Below are 14,337 nucleotides of genomic sequence, written 5' to 3'. Positions count from 1 at the left end.
GATCGTTACCAGACAAGATATTCTCTTCGGGCTTCGATCTTGCGCCTTTCCGATGGCTCTCAAAAAGTTTTCTCAATGTTAAATACTTTCAATGGTTTTCGAGATATTTCATTAGATTGAAGAAAAATATTGATCGGACAATCGAAGAAATAAAATGTCTTAACGATACGGAATAATTGTTTCGCTGACTTTTATCTTTTTTTTTTTACAATGGTAGCTACCCCTTTCAGTAATTTCATTGTTATCTATCTTACCGACCGAACGAAATTCGTCGACTATTGATATCGGATCTTCTCTCTTTTTTTTTTTTCTTTTTTTTTTCTAATTTTTTTCTTTACGAAATTCTCCGATCGATTTTATGTTTAATATAATACGTTCTTGATATTTACGTAACACGTAAGAACGATTAGATGAACGAAAATTGATTATTATTATTATAAAAGAATGTTGTTAAATCTTCGATATGACCGAGTCGTTATATTTAATTTAATTTACTCTTTGTAATTTATTTTTTGGAATATTTGAATTTCATTTTTAATATTTAAAAAAAATTCATTGATAAACCGATAATGCTTTATTTATTTCTTACTATTACCAACCGAGACAAGCCCGTATATTTTTTAATCGTATCCAGATCGGTAATAAATACATATATTCAAAAATGGCGCGATTAATAAGACAAAAGAAGATCAATGAGAATGTAAACAATGAGATTTATTTTTCACAATTCATCGAATATTGTTGTACTAATATCACGTGTCATCTAGAAAGTTCTTGTTTTAAATAGTACGTAAAATTTATGATAAATATAAAAGTATGGATATACAATTGAATTATTCTAAACACGTGTTTCTCTCTCTCTCTCTCTCTCTCTCTCTCTCTCTCTCTCTCTCTCTCTCTCTCTCTCTCTCTTCTGCGATGAGAATAAACGTTCTATCGGTTTATGTATGTATTCATTAAAAGTAAAAATTCATTGGAAATATTAATTTCGTGATTTATAATTAGAAGAGGATCGCAAATAATAGCTTGAAGACAAGAGAATCCGGAAATGCGGTCAGTGATATAAAATCGAAGAGTCCCATTGCGCGCAGTTACAATATTTATTCATCAATATGGCGGACGGCGATTTACTCGTTAATATTTCGGGCGCTGCTCTTTCTTTATTACTTTACGAAAATGTACGCAACGTCGGAGATCAGGTGAGTTATTTTATATTAGTCCTTTAGCTTAATTATATTTTCGTTCTCTTAACGGCATTAATTATTGATCATTTTTCTAATTTATTGACTTTAAACGCACTTAACCTTTTTCGATTAAATATGGTTTCGAATGTATAATAACATATCAATCAACATTATTTACAGATGGGCTTTCTACTCGGTGAAATAGTTGAGTATATTGTTAAAAAGTTCACGGATTCTGACAACCAAGTGGATATTAAAAGACATATTAGTAAGTATGACGGTCACGTATCTTTCTTTCTATATATATATATATAAATGATATATATTATATATATATATATATATATATATATATATATATATCACTAATGATACAAAAAGATCATTCTTCGAACTCGCAATCAGTACGATTGTAAAATTTGAAAGCAGCGTTTATTGTGATACATAACCTCGTGCACGAAAGAAATGTTCAAGCTATGATCTGTATTAAATAAAATTTCGTGTGTCTGCGGCATCTTGTAGAATGTATCGCGATAAGAATTGCAATATATATAAATTATACATTTATATATATTCTTTTAGATATTGAAACTGTTGTGACATGCTCTATGCCAGATATTTTGCATGATTCGACCGGTAGAATCGATAAAGAGAAGTTGAAAGATTTCTTGTCTTATAAAAGCAAACAAGTTATTGGATGGTTTAGATTTAGACACAACTCTTGCTTGGTACCTACTTTAAGGGATAAACTTTTGCACAAACAGTTTGCTTCGCACTTCTCTAGTAGTCATGGTTATAAAGAGGATTTCTTTGTCACGTGTCTATTGTCATCTTCTGTGTCAAATACAAGCGGAACTCATAAATTTAGACACGTTCTTTTGAGGCGTAGAAGAGGGTATGTATATATTAAATTCTGTAACCTTTTTTATAGTAATATAGATCATATTATAGGACATTTGAACCAATATCCTTGAAGATAAGTAGTTTAAGGGATGGCGAACCTTCGCTTGATGGTTCAGATTATAAACTTACCCCTCAAACAAGATCGATAGGAGAGATTGATACATTTACTAAAATAATACAATCGCTCAAGTAAGTGATTATATCTCTTGCATAATAAAACAATGATATAATTCTATTTTAAATGATATAAACGTCCGTTTCTTTAGATTAAATCTTACACAAATACCTGGCATTGAATCTGCAACTATTATAGAAAAAGAAGCTGAAAAATATTTAAATACGTTAATCCCAAAAGTTTGCGAATCCGATCGTGAAGTTTTTGAATTGGAAAAGCAAATAGGAGAACTCAGGGATAAAATACGCTTGCAGAATTTAGCAAAGACAAAAATTAATGGTAATACGGATTCGACTAAGTTGAATTATGATCCTGATAAAAATAGTAGTTACGAAGAGAATAATTTATCATCAGAAAAAACAGATGCTCCTGGTAAAATCTACGAAGATGACCAACTATACAAGTACCATTCTTTAACAGTATGTTATCATAATCATCATTTTTTACTTTCATAAGTTTAGTCTTATGATTTCTTATTTTGTCTTTTACTTAGGATGAATCAAGTGACAACCGACCAGGTAGTACAAGAACTGTTCATACAGAAAGTGTGTCCAAGGAAAAGCTGAAAATAGGATTAAATACAGACACGCAGAACAGTCAAACTCGTGATCCATTTACCACAAGTATGGTTTCGAATGCAAAGTTAGATATGGTTGGAAGCACATTAAAAAGAAACAAATGTTCAACTAATATGATTTCTGAGATCTCGAGACAATCAATAACTATGGGAGATCAGATTGAAAGTGGTGTTGGTAGAGGTAGTCCAAAATATGGACAAGATTTGCTAAGGGCTAGACGAGGATCAGGATTACGTCATAACAGTGAAAGAAATATAGGAGAATCCTCGGAACAGTCTTCGATAAAGCATACTATTCAAAATCAGCAACAACCTCCTATTTATGAAGAAACTTCAAAAAGAAATATCGACAAGCGCAATTTTTCAGATATGTCAGATACTCATTGAACTAAATACAGTCCTATGGAGTTCAACCATTCCAGGGATTGTATAATCCTTAGCTTTCTTTGAGAGCTTCATGAAAATACTTAAAATTGTTCCAAAGCGTTTTATGCGAATAAAGCATGACCATATTCTTAGAACTACTTTATGCTCCACAAGATGCGTTGTAAATATTTCTTACGCTGAAATATAACAATTTTGAAACTTGAATAAAATACAATGTATTTATGCCTTATCTATTGATCAGGTAATAATATTTCAATTTTTGGAAAATATTACGAAGATTTATAATGTTTATCTTTGTGGAAAAAAAAAAAAAGAAAAAAAAAGAAAAGAAAGAAAGAACAAGAATTTTAAGCGGAATCTTTTTTTTTTTCTCAGTGCATATATACGTATTGCAAAATATTCTTAACATATAATTATTTTCTCTGTTACATTATGTTGAGTGATATATAAGGAATCAAAAACTGAAGCTGTGTTTTTATGCCCTTTATTATGCTTAAATAAAACTTGGGAAGAGTATTGAATGGTTTTTATACTAATACTTTCCTGTGTATAACATATTACATTAAATTAATAAAAGTATAAAATAAATATGTATTTTCGAATATCGTATGTTATAAATACTGAATTAATACGTAACTTTGAACACCTCATAGATAGGCAGTTCAAAATTTTCTTTGTTTTTCTTTTTTCTTCTTTTATATTTTTACTGCATAGACGTAAACAACTGTTCCAATATATATATATATATATATATAAAAATTTTTTTACAAAATATCAGCAGGATTGTTTGGTACACCTGTAACTTCCCATATAGTAGCTGCAAGTCTTCTGGAGTGCTCCAAAACGCAAGATGAGGTAGCCAATCCTAAATGTACACAGTATAATTCATAGATCCTAATTTTATTTGGAGATAATTTAGGAAAACACGCTTCAGCCAGTTTCCTAAACAAAGTCATATTTAAAGTTATTTATTATTTATATTAATACAACATATATATATATATGTTTATATAAAATAGATTGGTATAAAAAAATGGTAAGAAATAAATAAAAGTGTGACAAGACATATGAGTAACACAATTTGTTACATACCTATAATAGTCCCCACAAAGTATACCAGGTACTGGAAAATTTTTCATCAAATGATTTAAATAAACTTTCAATTTAAGTGGAGATCCCTAAATGATAAATGCATGTTTATTAATTATTATTTTATAATTATAAATGTAAAAATAAAAAAAAAAAAAAAAATTTTAAAATACCTACCGAATTATCTTCGAACCATAAAAAGTATGCATAATTAAATGTTGTATCTTTCCACATAACTGATAAATGTCCTTCTTGCAGATGCATTCTACTTTGCTTCACCATATTCCAAATCTGTATAAGTAAATTAAAATGCAATATTAAATCAGGAATTTGATCGCCCTTGTAATTGATAATTGTGTCTACCTTTTTTGTAGTAAGGGCAAGAGTTTCAGAATTGGTGAAGTCTAATGTTGGTGCTGTTAATCTGTGGGTTGTTCTATCTATGTATATAAAATGCACCAAACCTGGAAATTCTTCTAGATATTTGTTGATGGTTAGGGAAGTTCTCGTAGATTGTATAGCATTAAGGATCTATATTATAAAAATTTAAATATTTTGATGAAATAATAATATATGTAAAAAAAAAAAAAAAAAAAAAAAAAAAAAAATAATTTTAATTATAGAAAGCATAAAGAAATAACTTTTAAAAAAGGATATGATCCAAGAGTGAAGTTCTTCAATGCCTTTACTTTAAGAAAATCACTGAAATCGTTCAGTTTTTGGCGCACCAAACGGCCCACTGTTGTTAATACATCAACGCCTTGTTTTAAAAAATTTCTATCGAAACATGTTAAACGAAATAATTCTTTTACAGTATCTGTAAAGCCAGATGTATTGGATTCGATTTGAAGAATTGATTCTGGATCCCTAGATTTTAAAAGTTCTGTATATTTCTTTTTCACAAATTCCCATTTTACTTGCAATCTTCTTTGGCACATATCAACGTCGTTATTAACATTGGCTCGATTTTTCTTAATTCCATCTAAACCTTTCTTTATAGATGCGTCAAGACTATCAAATGCTGGTCTCAATTCATCAATATCTCTTTGAAGTTGTAAACCATTTATGATATTTAAATAATGAAATGTGTCATATAATCCAGACGATGTGGCTAAGTTTGTCACTTCTATTATGGTTACAAGATAAATACCATCGTCTATTTCAAAAACATGGACAGCATTTGCAGTATAATCATGTTCAGATCCAAGGAGTATTATTTGGCTGTATAAACCATCATGTATTAAAGAATGAAGATCTTCGCTTAAAGAAGATTCTCTTGATCCTCCTGTAATGTAATATAAAAAATAATAGATAATAAATGTTAACAATAACAATAATCTATATTTTAAAAACTATTAATCTTGATATCATACTAAATAAATTTGTAATATCTTCCAAAGTTGGATTTGATAGTTTAGCACCGAATGGTTTTGCTTCTTCTTCTCTAGAAGAATTATTATGTGGTAATAGAATATCATCATTATCATCATCATTTCCATCTGTTTCGTTGTCAATTTGTTTTTTATGATTAATAACCCAACACATTAAGATCATTAATAAAATATCTGATGCGCATAAATCATGAGCATTTTTACTAGAGTATAAGGATAAAAATTTTTGTTTTACAAGTAATAGAACGTGTATATTTGAAAATTCAGATTGTGCTTTCAATTTGTCGCAAGCATCATTAAGAACTTTTAAAATGACAGATGCTAAATCTGCATTAACGGATAATTGTTCTACAGCTTCTGTCAATATACTTTGTTCAGAACCACGTAATTCTACCCATGCATCTAATAAAGATGAAACCAAATGGACCTTTTGTCTACTTGATTTTAATCTAAAATCAATATAATAAGAATTAGAGTTTAAGGAATATTAAAAAACAAATAATCATATTAACATATTCTTACATTGTAACGTCTGGTCCACAAACATGTCGAACTATTGAAACACATATACCTAAAGTTCTCTTCATTAATTCTATTTCTTCTATACCAACGTAAATAAATGTATATCCCATGTATTCATCAAATACCATATTTGTACCATCTTGACATTTCATTGATGTATAAGAATTACCAAATTGTGAAGCCATGGCATATTGAGAAGTAACAATTGGTGAAAATAATTGCATAATAATGTTTGGACATGGTTTTGGATCAATATCATCAGTATTCTGTAAAATAAATTATTTATTGCTATTATCTATACATTCAAATGTTAAGATAATTGTAATATAATACCAATTGGATAAGTATTAACGTATTAACATTATAGATATAGTAATATAATACCAATGAGAGTATTGCAAATCTAATATAAATTAAAATCTTCAAGCAATAATATTAAATAGGCATACCTTATTCTCAGTTATTAATCCTTGTGCTCTAGCTAATTTTTGTATGTGAAATGCAAATTTCTTATCGCATTTAGTGAATAATACATCATTGAGATTGTCAAATATTAAAATTCCCTTCATTATAAAATTAAATAAAACTGTTTAGGAATGTATTATAGAATATACGCAAATTTTTCTTTCTCTTTTAGATAATTACACCACTCATATGGTTTCGCGCTTTTACAGTTTACACAATCTTAAGCACTCTGTGTTCATACCTGTCAAGAGATTGATCACAGATGGCACTGTATTTTCTTGTTAAACATAGAAATTCGATCGCCAGAGAGCGCAGGTCATATTCATTGTCGGCGCCATTTAAAAATCAACGAAACGAGAGAGATATCTGTTTACACCTGTGTAATATTATCTAATTTTTTTTTTTTTTTCTTTTTTTTCAAATTAAATCAATCCTTCTTTTTCAAATAATCTAATCCGATTTATTTCAACTCGAGCAAAAGAATATTTTTAAAGAATTTTCATCACTGCGACAACAATTCTATTTTCAAAGAATTTGTAAGAGGTTATTTCTCGATAATTTTGTGTATATACATACATATATATATATATATATATATATATATATATATATATATATACTAATCAATTTAAAAGTACGTTCGATAAATGACGTAAAAAGAAAAAATACAATTATATCCAAGATTAATCAAGATATTAATCATTGTTAATATAGATAAGACAAAAAAAACGGTATGCACAAACATATATAAAAAAAACAAAACAAAAAATGTACAATATTCTTCGCGCATTATGAAATACAAAGATAGAAAATAATTAAAAATAATGTATCAAAATAAGCGATCAGTTGTCATGTATACAAAAAATATCCAATATCTTTTGTCCACGTTAAACGGTATTATAATTGGTAAATAATGCGAGTATTGTGTTCTAAAAAAAAAAAAAAAAAAAAAAAAAAAGAAAAGAAAAAAGAAAAGACAAAACAAAAGAAAAAGGAAAGAAAAAAGGAGAGTATCACTTGTTAAAAAAAATCACGAGTTTACGTAAAAATACAAATTAATAATATAAAATCTTAATGCATTATATCATTATATTATTTCTTATGAAATAAAATATTTTTTTACGAAGAAGATATAAAAAAGAAAGAAGAGCAAAGAGAGAGAAAGAGAGAGAAAGAGAGAGAAAGAGAGAAAGAGAGAGAATAAAAGTAAATCGCATATTCATTTAATATAGGTCAGGAGAACGCGAATGACCGAAAATGGTCGAAGATTGAACCGAAGAAGTTATCTCGTCGATTCTTCGCGTATGTATTCCTGGTAGGTGTGTATTTCTGTATGGTGGTATACATGGACCCCACCTCTTCCATGAAACTATCGCTACCTGCGTGGAGATCATCTCCGGAGTAAAAGCTGAGAACCGGACAAGCATAGGGACAGACAGCATCATGCGCTTGGTGAGTACGAAACAAATTCAACAATTATATTCTCCTTCCTTTTCTTCTGTTCTTCTCTTCTTTTTTTTTTTCTTTTTACTTTTCCTTTGTTTATTTCCTTTTTGTTTTTCCTTTCTTTTTTTTTTTTCTTTTTCTTTTTTCTATCTACGTAACAACTATCAATTAAACTTATCCTTCTTTTTTTCCCTCACGTTGAAATCACTTGGGTATGATGACTGAGAAAACATTTGGTGATCAAAAGTGACAGTGAACGAGTTTTCTTTTTTTCTTTTTTTTTTTTGACTATGACAAGTGAAAATTGTATGTATTTATGTAATGGTACCGGTAATTATTAGTGACGGACTCTATTTAAAATTTCAAATAGCAAACAAGCTTGAGGATAATCCATGATAATTCCGTAAATAAGGAAAATCTTGGAAATTTTTTATTCCCTTTCGATCTCGATAATCACTTTCTTCTCTTTTCTTTTTTCTTTTCTTTTTTACTTTTTCTTTTTTTTTTTTTTTTTTTTTTTGCTTCATTCGCAGACACTAAATCAAAATCATTAATTGGTATTGATACTCGAGAAATTTTTAATTTGCTTGGTAGACGTAAAAAGATAATAATAACAATAAAAAAAGAAAAAAAAAAGAAAAAACAAAAGAAAAACAAAGAAAGAAGAAACAATATCTTTGTTTCGTCAACGAGATGTCAAACGTGATTTCTAAGTTTTCTTTTTTATTTTATTTTTTTTTTTTTTTGGTTTTTTTTCGTTTCTTTTGTATTTTTTTTTTTTTTTTTTGTTTATAAAGATGAGAAGTAGAAGTAGAAAGATATGCATTTCTCAATGGCAACTTTCTTCTTCTGAGTTTCCCGAGAGTATAAACTTTATATATATATATGTGTGTGTGTGTGTGTGTGTGTGTGTGTGCGTGCGCGTGCGTGTGTGTGTCGCGTGTGCGTGTATGTGAACGTATCTATATATACATATATATATATATATATATATATATATATATCATATATACATATACATATATGTATTTACGGATATATATATATATATATATACACGTATGAGTTTTTCTTATGCTCTTTTAATCAAACATTGTCGATAATTCTTTCTTCCTTTTTAATCGGTCTGGCCGATTTGTCTTTTTCGCCTATCGACGGTTCCGCTACGTAAAGTGAAAACGTAGCGTCGTATAAATATAATCGTTTGTCGCAAAAGGAATCTTTCTTCTTTTCTTTTGGATCGTCGGTGCTTGTCGTATGTACTTTCGTTGCTTGAAAAAAAGAAGAAGAAGAAAAAAAAAAAGAAAAAAAAAACGATCGAAAGTAAACAAAAATATCAAACAAAATAACGGAAGAGACTAATTATTATTATTATTTTTTCTTTTTTCAATGATTTCACAAAGACAATTCATCTTTTTTTTTCTTTTTTCTTTTTATTATATAAATTTTTTGTAATTCAGGATAAAAGGACGCGCGATGATAAATGATAACAATTTGTTTCGTTTTTATCCAAGGACAAAATTATTGAATTATTTTTTCTCAAAGATTTCAGAGGGACGATTAATTTTTTTTTTTTTTTTTTTTTTTACATTTCTTGTAATACGTGATAAAGGACGCGCACGTTGATAATGATAAGAATTTGCTTACGTTCTTGCCCGAGGATAAAATTATTGAATTATTTTTTCTCAAAAATTTCACGGAGACAATTCATTCATTTTTTTCTTCTTCTTCTTCTTCTTCTTTCAATTTCTCGTAATCCATGATAAAGGAGAGATTGATAATGATAATAATTTGTTTCATTTTCACAAGGATACTTATAGTTTTCTCTCGTCGATAATTTGACATACTAACACATTTATTGGCTTTCATTGTAACGGTTTAACGTTGTATACGTTTGTAAAATAGAGAGAATGAGATAAGAAAAAAGATTGGAATGATATTTATTAATAATTTTTTTTCTATAAGTCGGTGGTGTAACGTACATGTTTATCATTGAGACGAACATGAATTTCACGAGTAAATCACGCGAACAGTTGCAGTTTGCGTTTGCTATTTCGACGGCCCACTTGTCATGTGGCACGCGTGCGTGTTCTTTTACTATAGGCGTTCTAATTGCCATATTTAAAAACGGTCTACCGCGCAAATTAATATCGCATTAGAATCACGCGAACAAACTCATACAAATGCGATCGAAATTGATCTCACTTTCGTAGAAAAATCATAATCCTCTTTCTCTTTTTTATATCAATCAAATGCGAAATCGAATTAATTAGGATTATTCGTGAGTTTGCATAAATCATAGGGAGAGAGAGAGAGAGAGAGAGAGAGAGAGGAGAGAGAGAAGAGGAGAGAAAACATTCGAGTCTCTTTTGAATTTCACTCGATTCGTTTCATTCGCTCATAACTGATTGATCATACTTTTCTTCATTTATTATATTGTAGATTTAAATTATATTGTTTTATAACGAATTTTTATTATTTAAATTAAGGATTGTATAAAAATTTTTTAAATCGTCATTATTTATAATTATTTATAATTGAAATTATTATTTATAATCATTCAAAAATTTGGTATTATTTCTAATTATTTCTAAGATTATTATAATGATACATTTAATCGGAAGAAAAGTTTTAAAATTATATCCATTATAATATCAATGAAATTTATTTTCTTTCGAATTTTATTCTATCGTTATTTAATTATATTAGAATTTTATCTTATCCTTTTTTATTAAAAGATTCGATCATTCAGATTATTAAAGTTTATGTCAAGGTTACATATAAATCCGTTTTATGTTGGATAAGTAATAGGTTAAAGATCAATCCATTGAATGAACGACATGTGTATATATATATATATATATATGTGTGTGTATGTATGTTTATGTGTACATATAAAGATCCGTATAATCGATCTTCTAATAGTCTTTAAAACGGGTTTCGTTCACGTTAAAATTCTCGATTGCAGGTACCGTTGACTTTGAAGACCGTTAGATTCCAACAAGGACAAGTTGTTCTTCAAGAAATGCCCGATCAGGGTTAATTTTTAAATTAACATGCCGAATGTTAGGGGTCATGCATTACATGTAATATGTATCTTTTTTTTTTCTTCTTTTTTTTTTTTTTGTTTTTTGTTTTCTTTTTTTTTTTCTTTGCTTAAACCTCTCATCCCTCATGCGTTAGCCGCATTCAGAGAGAAAGTAATTTTATAATCGGATTTATACGACGAGAGTCCGAAAGAATTGGGCGTGGATGAGTCTCAGCGTAGTATTTTACTGGAAGTTCAATGACCCCAAAGCAGGTGGCATCTTTTCGATGTAGCAAGAGAGAAAGAGAAAGAGAGAGAAAAGTCTTTCTTTTTTTTTTTTTTTCTTTTCGACAGGATGACGTGTAATCCAGTCTTTGAAACAGAAGATAAACCTACGGCTGGTGTTCATATTTAATTTCTATAAACACGCACACACACACACACACACACACATATATATATATATATCTTATAGATATTTATAGAGAATTATAAATATTTGAAACAGAAAATAAATTTACAAATATAGAGTCTATATTATATCTATAAAAATATTATAATATATCATATAGATCAAATCTTATTTTAAATGAGAAAAAAGAATATAATTTCTTTTCTAGATTTTAAAAAATTCATTGGAAAAGTAGTTTTTTCTTTTTTTTTTTTTCCTTTTTCTTTTCTTTTTTTTTTTTTTCTTGATCTAAATTCATCCAATCGAAATTGATCGTATATCTTCTAATCGTTGATGATTGATCATCGGTTAAAGACAGAAATTCTTCGGTTCGCATGCATACAAACACATATGTAAAAATCTCTCGTTTGGATGGGAAGTAGTCACGATACTCAGGCACGTCGGCCCGTTATTCGCCGACTTTCACTCCTCTGATGTACTCCGAGGATGATACGATGCGTAGCCGGAGCATACGTTGCGTTTAATTGCATTCGGTCCTGTCCTCTTTCCTCTCCTTCTCCTTCTCCTCCTTCTTCTTTTCTATCTCCTTCCCCATTTCAATTTCTTTCTTTCTTTTTTTCTTTCTTTCTTTCTTTCTTTCTTTCTTTCTTTCTTCGTATTCCATCCACCATTACATTCACATATATATTCTTTCTCACTCATGGTGCATTATTCAACGCCAAGGACTCGTTGTATAATCGAATTGGCGTACTTGGTGACACTGCACATTGATTCCCGCTTTCACGCATCATTGCGTTTCCGCATTTCTTCGAAGGACTCCTTCGAAATTTTAATGAACTCAACGTGATCGCGCCTGAATCAATTCGAAATGTACTTATTTGTATCTTGTAATAGAGAAGGAAGGAAAATGATTCGAACGAGTCAGATAAAGTTAATCAGAATCTGTTAATGGTGATAAAAAATACGTATCTTTGATTTCTGGTTTTTTCTCTCTCTCTCTCTCTCTTTTTTTTTTTTTTTTGAGATATTACGTTGAAACGATACTACTCGTTGATTTCAAATTTCACGCATCATTGCGTTTCCCGTATTTCTACGTAGGACTCTCTTGAAATTTTAATGAACGCAACGTCGTACGTGAATTAACTCGAGAATACATGCAATAGAAAAGAGATGAAACGAATGAAATGATGAGTCAGATAAGATTGGTCAGGGTTGCGTTAATGATAATAACAAATATAAATTTTTCGAGTTTTTTTTTTTCTTTTTTGTTTTCTTTTCCTTTTTATGATATTACATTAAATCAATTCGTTGATTTTCAAGTTTCACGTGTCATTGCATTTCTCTACGTAGGACTCTATTGAAATTTTAAATGAATACAAAGTCGAACGTGTATTAACTCGAACGTACTTGAACCTTACAACAGAAAAGAAATAAAACGTATAGAATAAATCAGATAAGATTAATTAGAATCCGGTTAATGATGATAACAACTATAGATCTTTGATTTTTCTTTATTTTTTATTTGAGATATTACTCGTTGATTTCAGCTTTCACATATCATTGCGTTTCTGTATTCCTTCGAAAGACTCTCTCTCTCTCTCTCTCTCTCTCTCTTTCTTTCTCTTTCTCTCTTTTTTTCTCTCTCTCTCTCTCTCTCTCAAAATTTTACTGAACAGAACGTACTTGGATTAATACGAACGTATTACTTACAGCTTTGCAATGAAAAAGTAATGAAACGAATGAAATGAATTAAAGAAGATTAATCAATGTCTGTTAATAATAATAATAATAATAATAATAATGAATATATATCTTTGACTTTTGTTTATTTTCTTTCTGAGATATTACGTCAAATCGATAATGCTCATTGATATTCTCTATCAGGTATCATTTCGTTTCCGCATTTCTTCGAAGTACTCTCTTGAAATTTTAATGAAGAGAATTTTATGTACATACGTGAACTTAACTTGAACATATTTGTTTTTAACGATATAAAAAGAAAGAGAGAGAGAGAGAGAGAGAGAGAGAGAGAGAGAGAGAGAGAGAGAGAGAGAGAAATTAAATGAGTCAGAGAAGATTAATTCAGAATCCGTTAATAATGATGAATATTAAATACTTAATATTTGTTTATTTTCTTTCTAAGATATTACGTCAAATCGAGAGATTGAGATATTACAGGAATAAATCCTGTCTATGTGATTCAAGTTCTATGATATTAATGGGTTTTAAATTCAAGTTTAGGAAGGAGAAGCAAGTTCATGAGAGTAAAGATACTTAACATTCTGACGAGTGAAAGTAGTACTTCTTTTCTCCTTCTTGAAGATTCCTCTTCTTCTTCTTCTTCTTCTTCATCTTCTTCTTCTTCTTCTTCTTCATCTTCATCTTCATATTATTATTAATATTATTATTATTATTATTATTATTATTATTATTATTATTATTATTATTATTATTATTATTATTATTATTATTATTATTATTATTATTATTATTATTATTATTATTATTACTATTATTATTATTTATCTTCTCTCTCTCTCTCTCTCTCTCTCTCTTTCTCTCTCTCTTTCTCTCTCTCTTTCTCTCTCTGTTTCTATTTTTTTTTCTCTTTTCATACGTTGTTCTCATAATTTCCAGATAATATTTCTTGATATTCCATCCATTGATCGAAACGTCTATATGAAGTGATATATACAATTTTTTTTCCTCTCTTCTTTCATTAATTATGAGACATCAACAGGAACATGTTTTTTTTTTT

The 14,337-nt window shown here is 28.8% G+C and overlaps 3 protein-coding genes across 10 annotated transcripts in view; 2 read left to right on the top strand and 1 right to left on the bottom strand.

Annotated features, from left to right (window-relative positions):
• The first annotated feature begins 5 nt into the window (after nucleotides 1-5).
• LOC124424934 (BRISC complex subunit FAM175B-like) lies at nucleotides 6-3,742 on the top strand. 4 transcript variants are annotated; one of them, XM_046964596.1, is made up of 7 exons: nucleotides 6-213; nucleotides 1,006-1,199; nucleotides 1,365-1,452; nucleotides 1,767-2,079; nucleotides 2,124-2,276; nucleotides 2,354-2,681; nucleotides 2,756-3,742. In XM_046964596.1, exons 2-7 carry the CDS (start codon nucleotides 1,113-1,115, stop codon nucleotides 3,224-3,226), a joined length of 1,440 nt encoding a protein of 479 aa, XP_046820552.1. In that variant the 5' UTR covers nucleotides 6-213; nucleotides 1,006-1,112; the 3' UTR covers nucleotides 3,227-3,742. The 4 variants fall into 4 exon arrangements, with proteins under 4 accessions (XP_046820552.1, XP_046820544.1, XP_046820563.1 ...); XM_046964588.1 differs by lacking the exon at nucleotides 6-213 and adding an exon at nucleotides 863-945; XM_046964607.1 differs by lacking the exon at nucleotides 6-213 and having other exon boundaries at nucleotides 901-1,199; nucleotides 2,136-2,276.
• On the bottom strand, nucleotides 3,695-6,949 carry LOC124424858 (Hermansky-Pudlak syndrome 1 protein homolog). Of its 3 annotated transcripts, none has more exons than XM_046964408.1 (8): nucleotides 6,678-6,949; nucleotides 6,229-6,494; nucleotides 5,689-6,155; nucleotides 4,957-5,600; nucleotides 4,679-4,846; nucleotides 4,493-4,606; nucleotides 4,319-4,404; nucleotides 3,695-4,168 (listed from the first exon to the last, which is right to left on the bottom strand). In XM_046964408.1, exons 1-8 carry the CDS (start codon nucleotides 6,795-6,797, stop codon nucleotides 3,991-3,993), a joined length of 2,043 nt encoding a protein of 680 aa, XP_046820364.1. In that variant the 5' UTR covers nucleotides 6,798-6,949; the 3' UTR covers nucleotides 3,695-3,990. The 3 variants fall into 3 exon arrangements, with proteins under 3 accessions (XP_046820364.1, XP_046820372.1, XP_046820381.1); XM_046964416.1 differs by having other exon boundaries at nucleotides 4,679-4,823; nucleotides 4,973-5,600; XM_046964425.1 differs by having other exon boundaries at nucleotides 4,679-4,817; nucleotides 4,973-5,600.
• A 91-nt stretch (nucleotides 6,950-7,040) lies between these two features.
• The window catches only part of LOC124424877 (putative uncharacterized protein DDB_G0271606), a 16,345-nt gene continuing 9,048 nt past the window's right edge, over nucleotides 7,041-14,337 (top strand). Inside the window, exons 1-2 of one of the 3 annotated variants that reach the window (XM_046964454.1) lie at nucleotides 7,041-7,073; nucleotides 7,926-8,145. In XM_046964454.1, coding sequence (XP_046820410.1) covers nucleotides 8,137-8,145 — 9 coding nt within the window. In that variant the 5' untranslated portion in view covers nucleotides 7,041-7,073; nucleotides 7,926-8,136. Of the gene's footprint in view, nucleotides 7,237-7,925; nucleotides 8,146-14,337 lie in introns of all 3 variants that reach the window. The other 2 variants (XM_046964437.1, XM_046964446.1) reach the window with 2 other exon arrangements.

The sequence above is a fragment of the Vespa crabro genome, chromosome 1 (assembly GCF_910589235.1).
Source record: "Vespa crabro chromosome 1, iyVesCrab1.2, whole genome shotgun sequence".
In the NCBI taxonomy this organism is placed as follows: Eukaryota; Metazoa; Arthropoda; class Insecta; order Hymenoptera; family Vespidae; genus Vespa; species Vespa crabro.
Note: the sequence above shows the minus strand (reverse complement) of the source record. Positions and strands in the feature narration are given on the sequence as shown.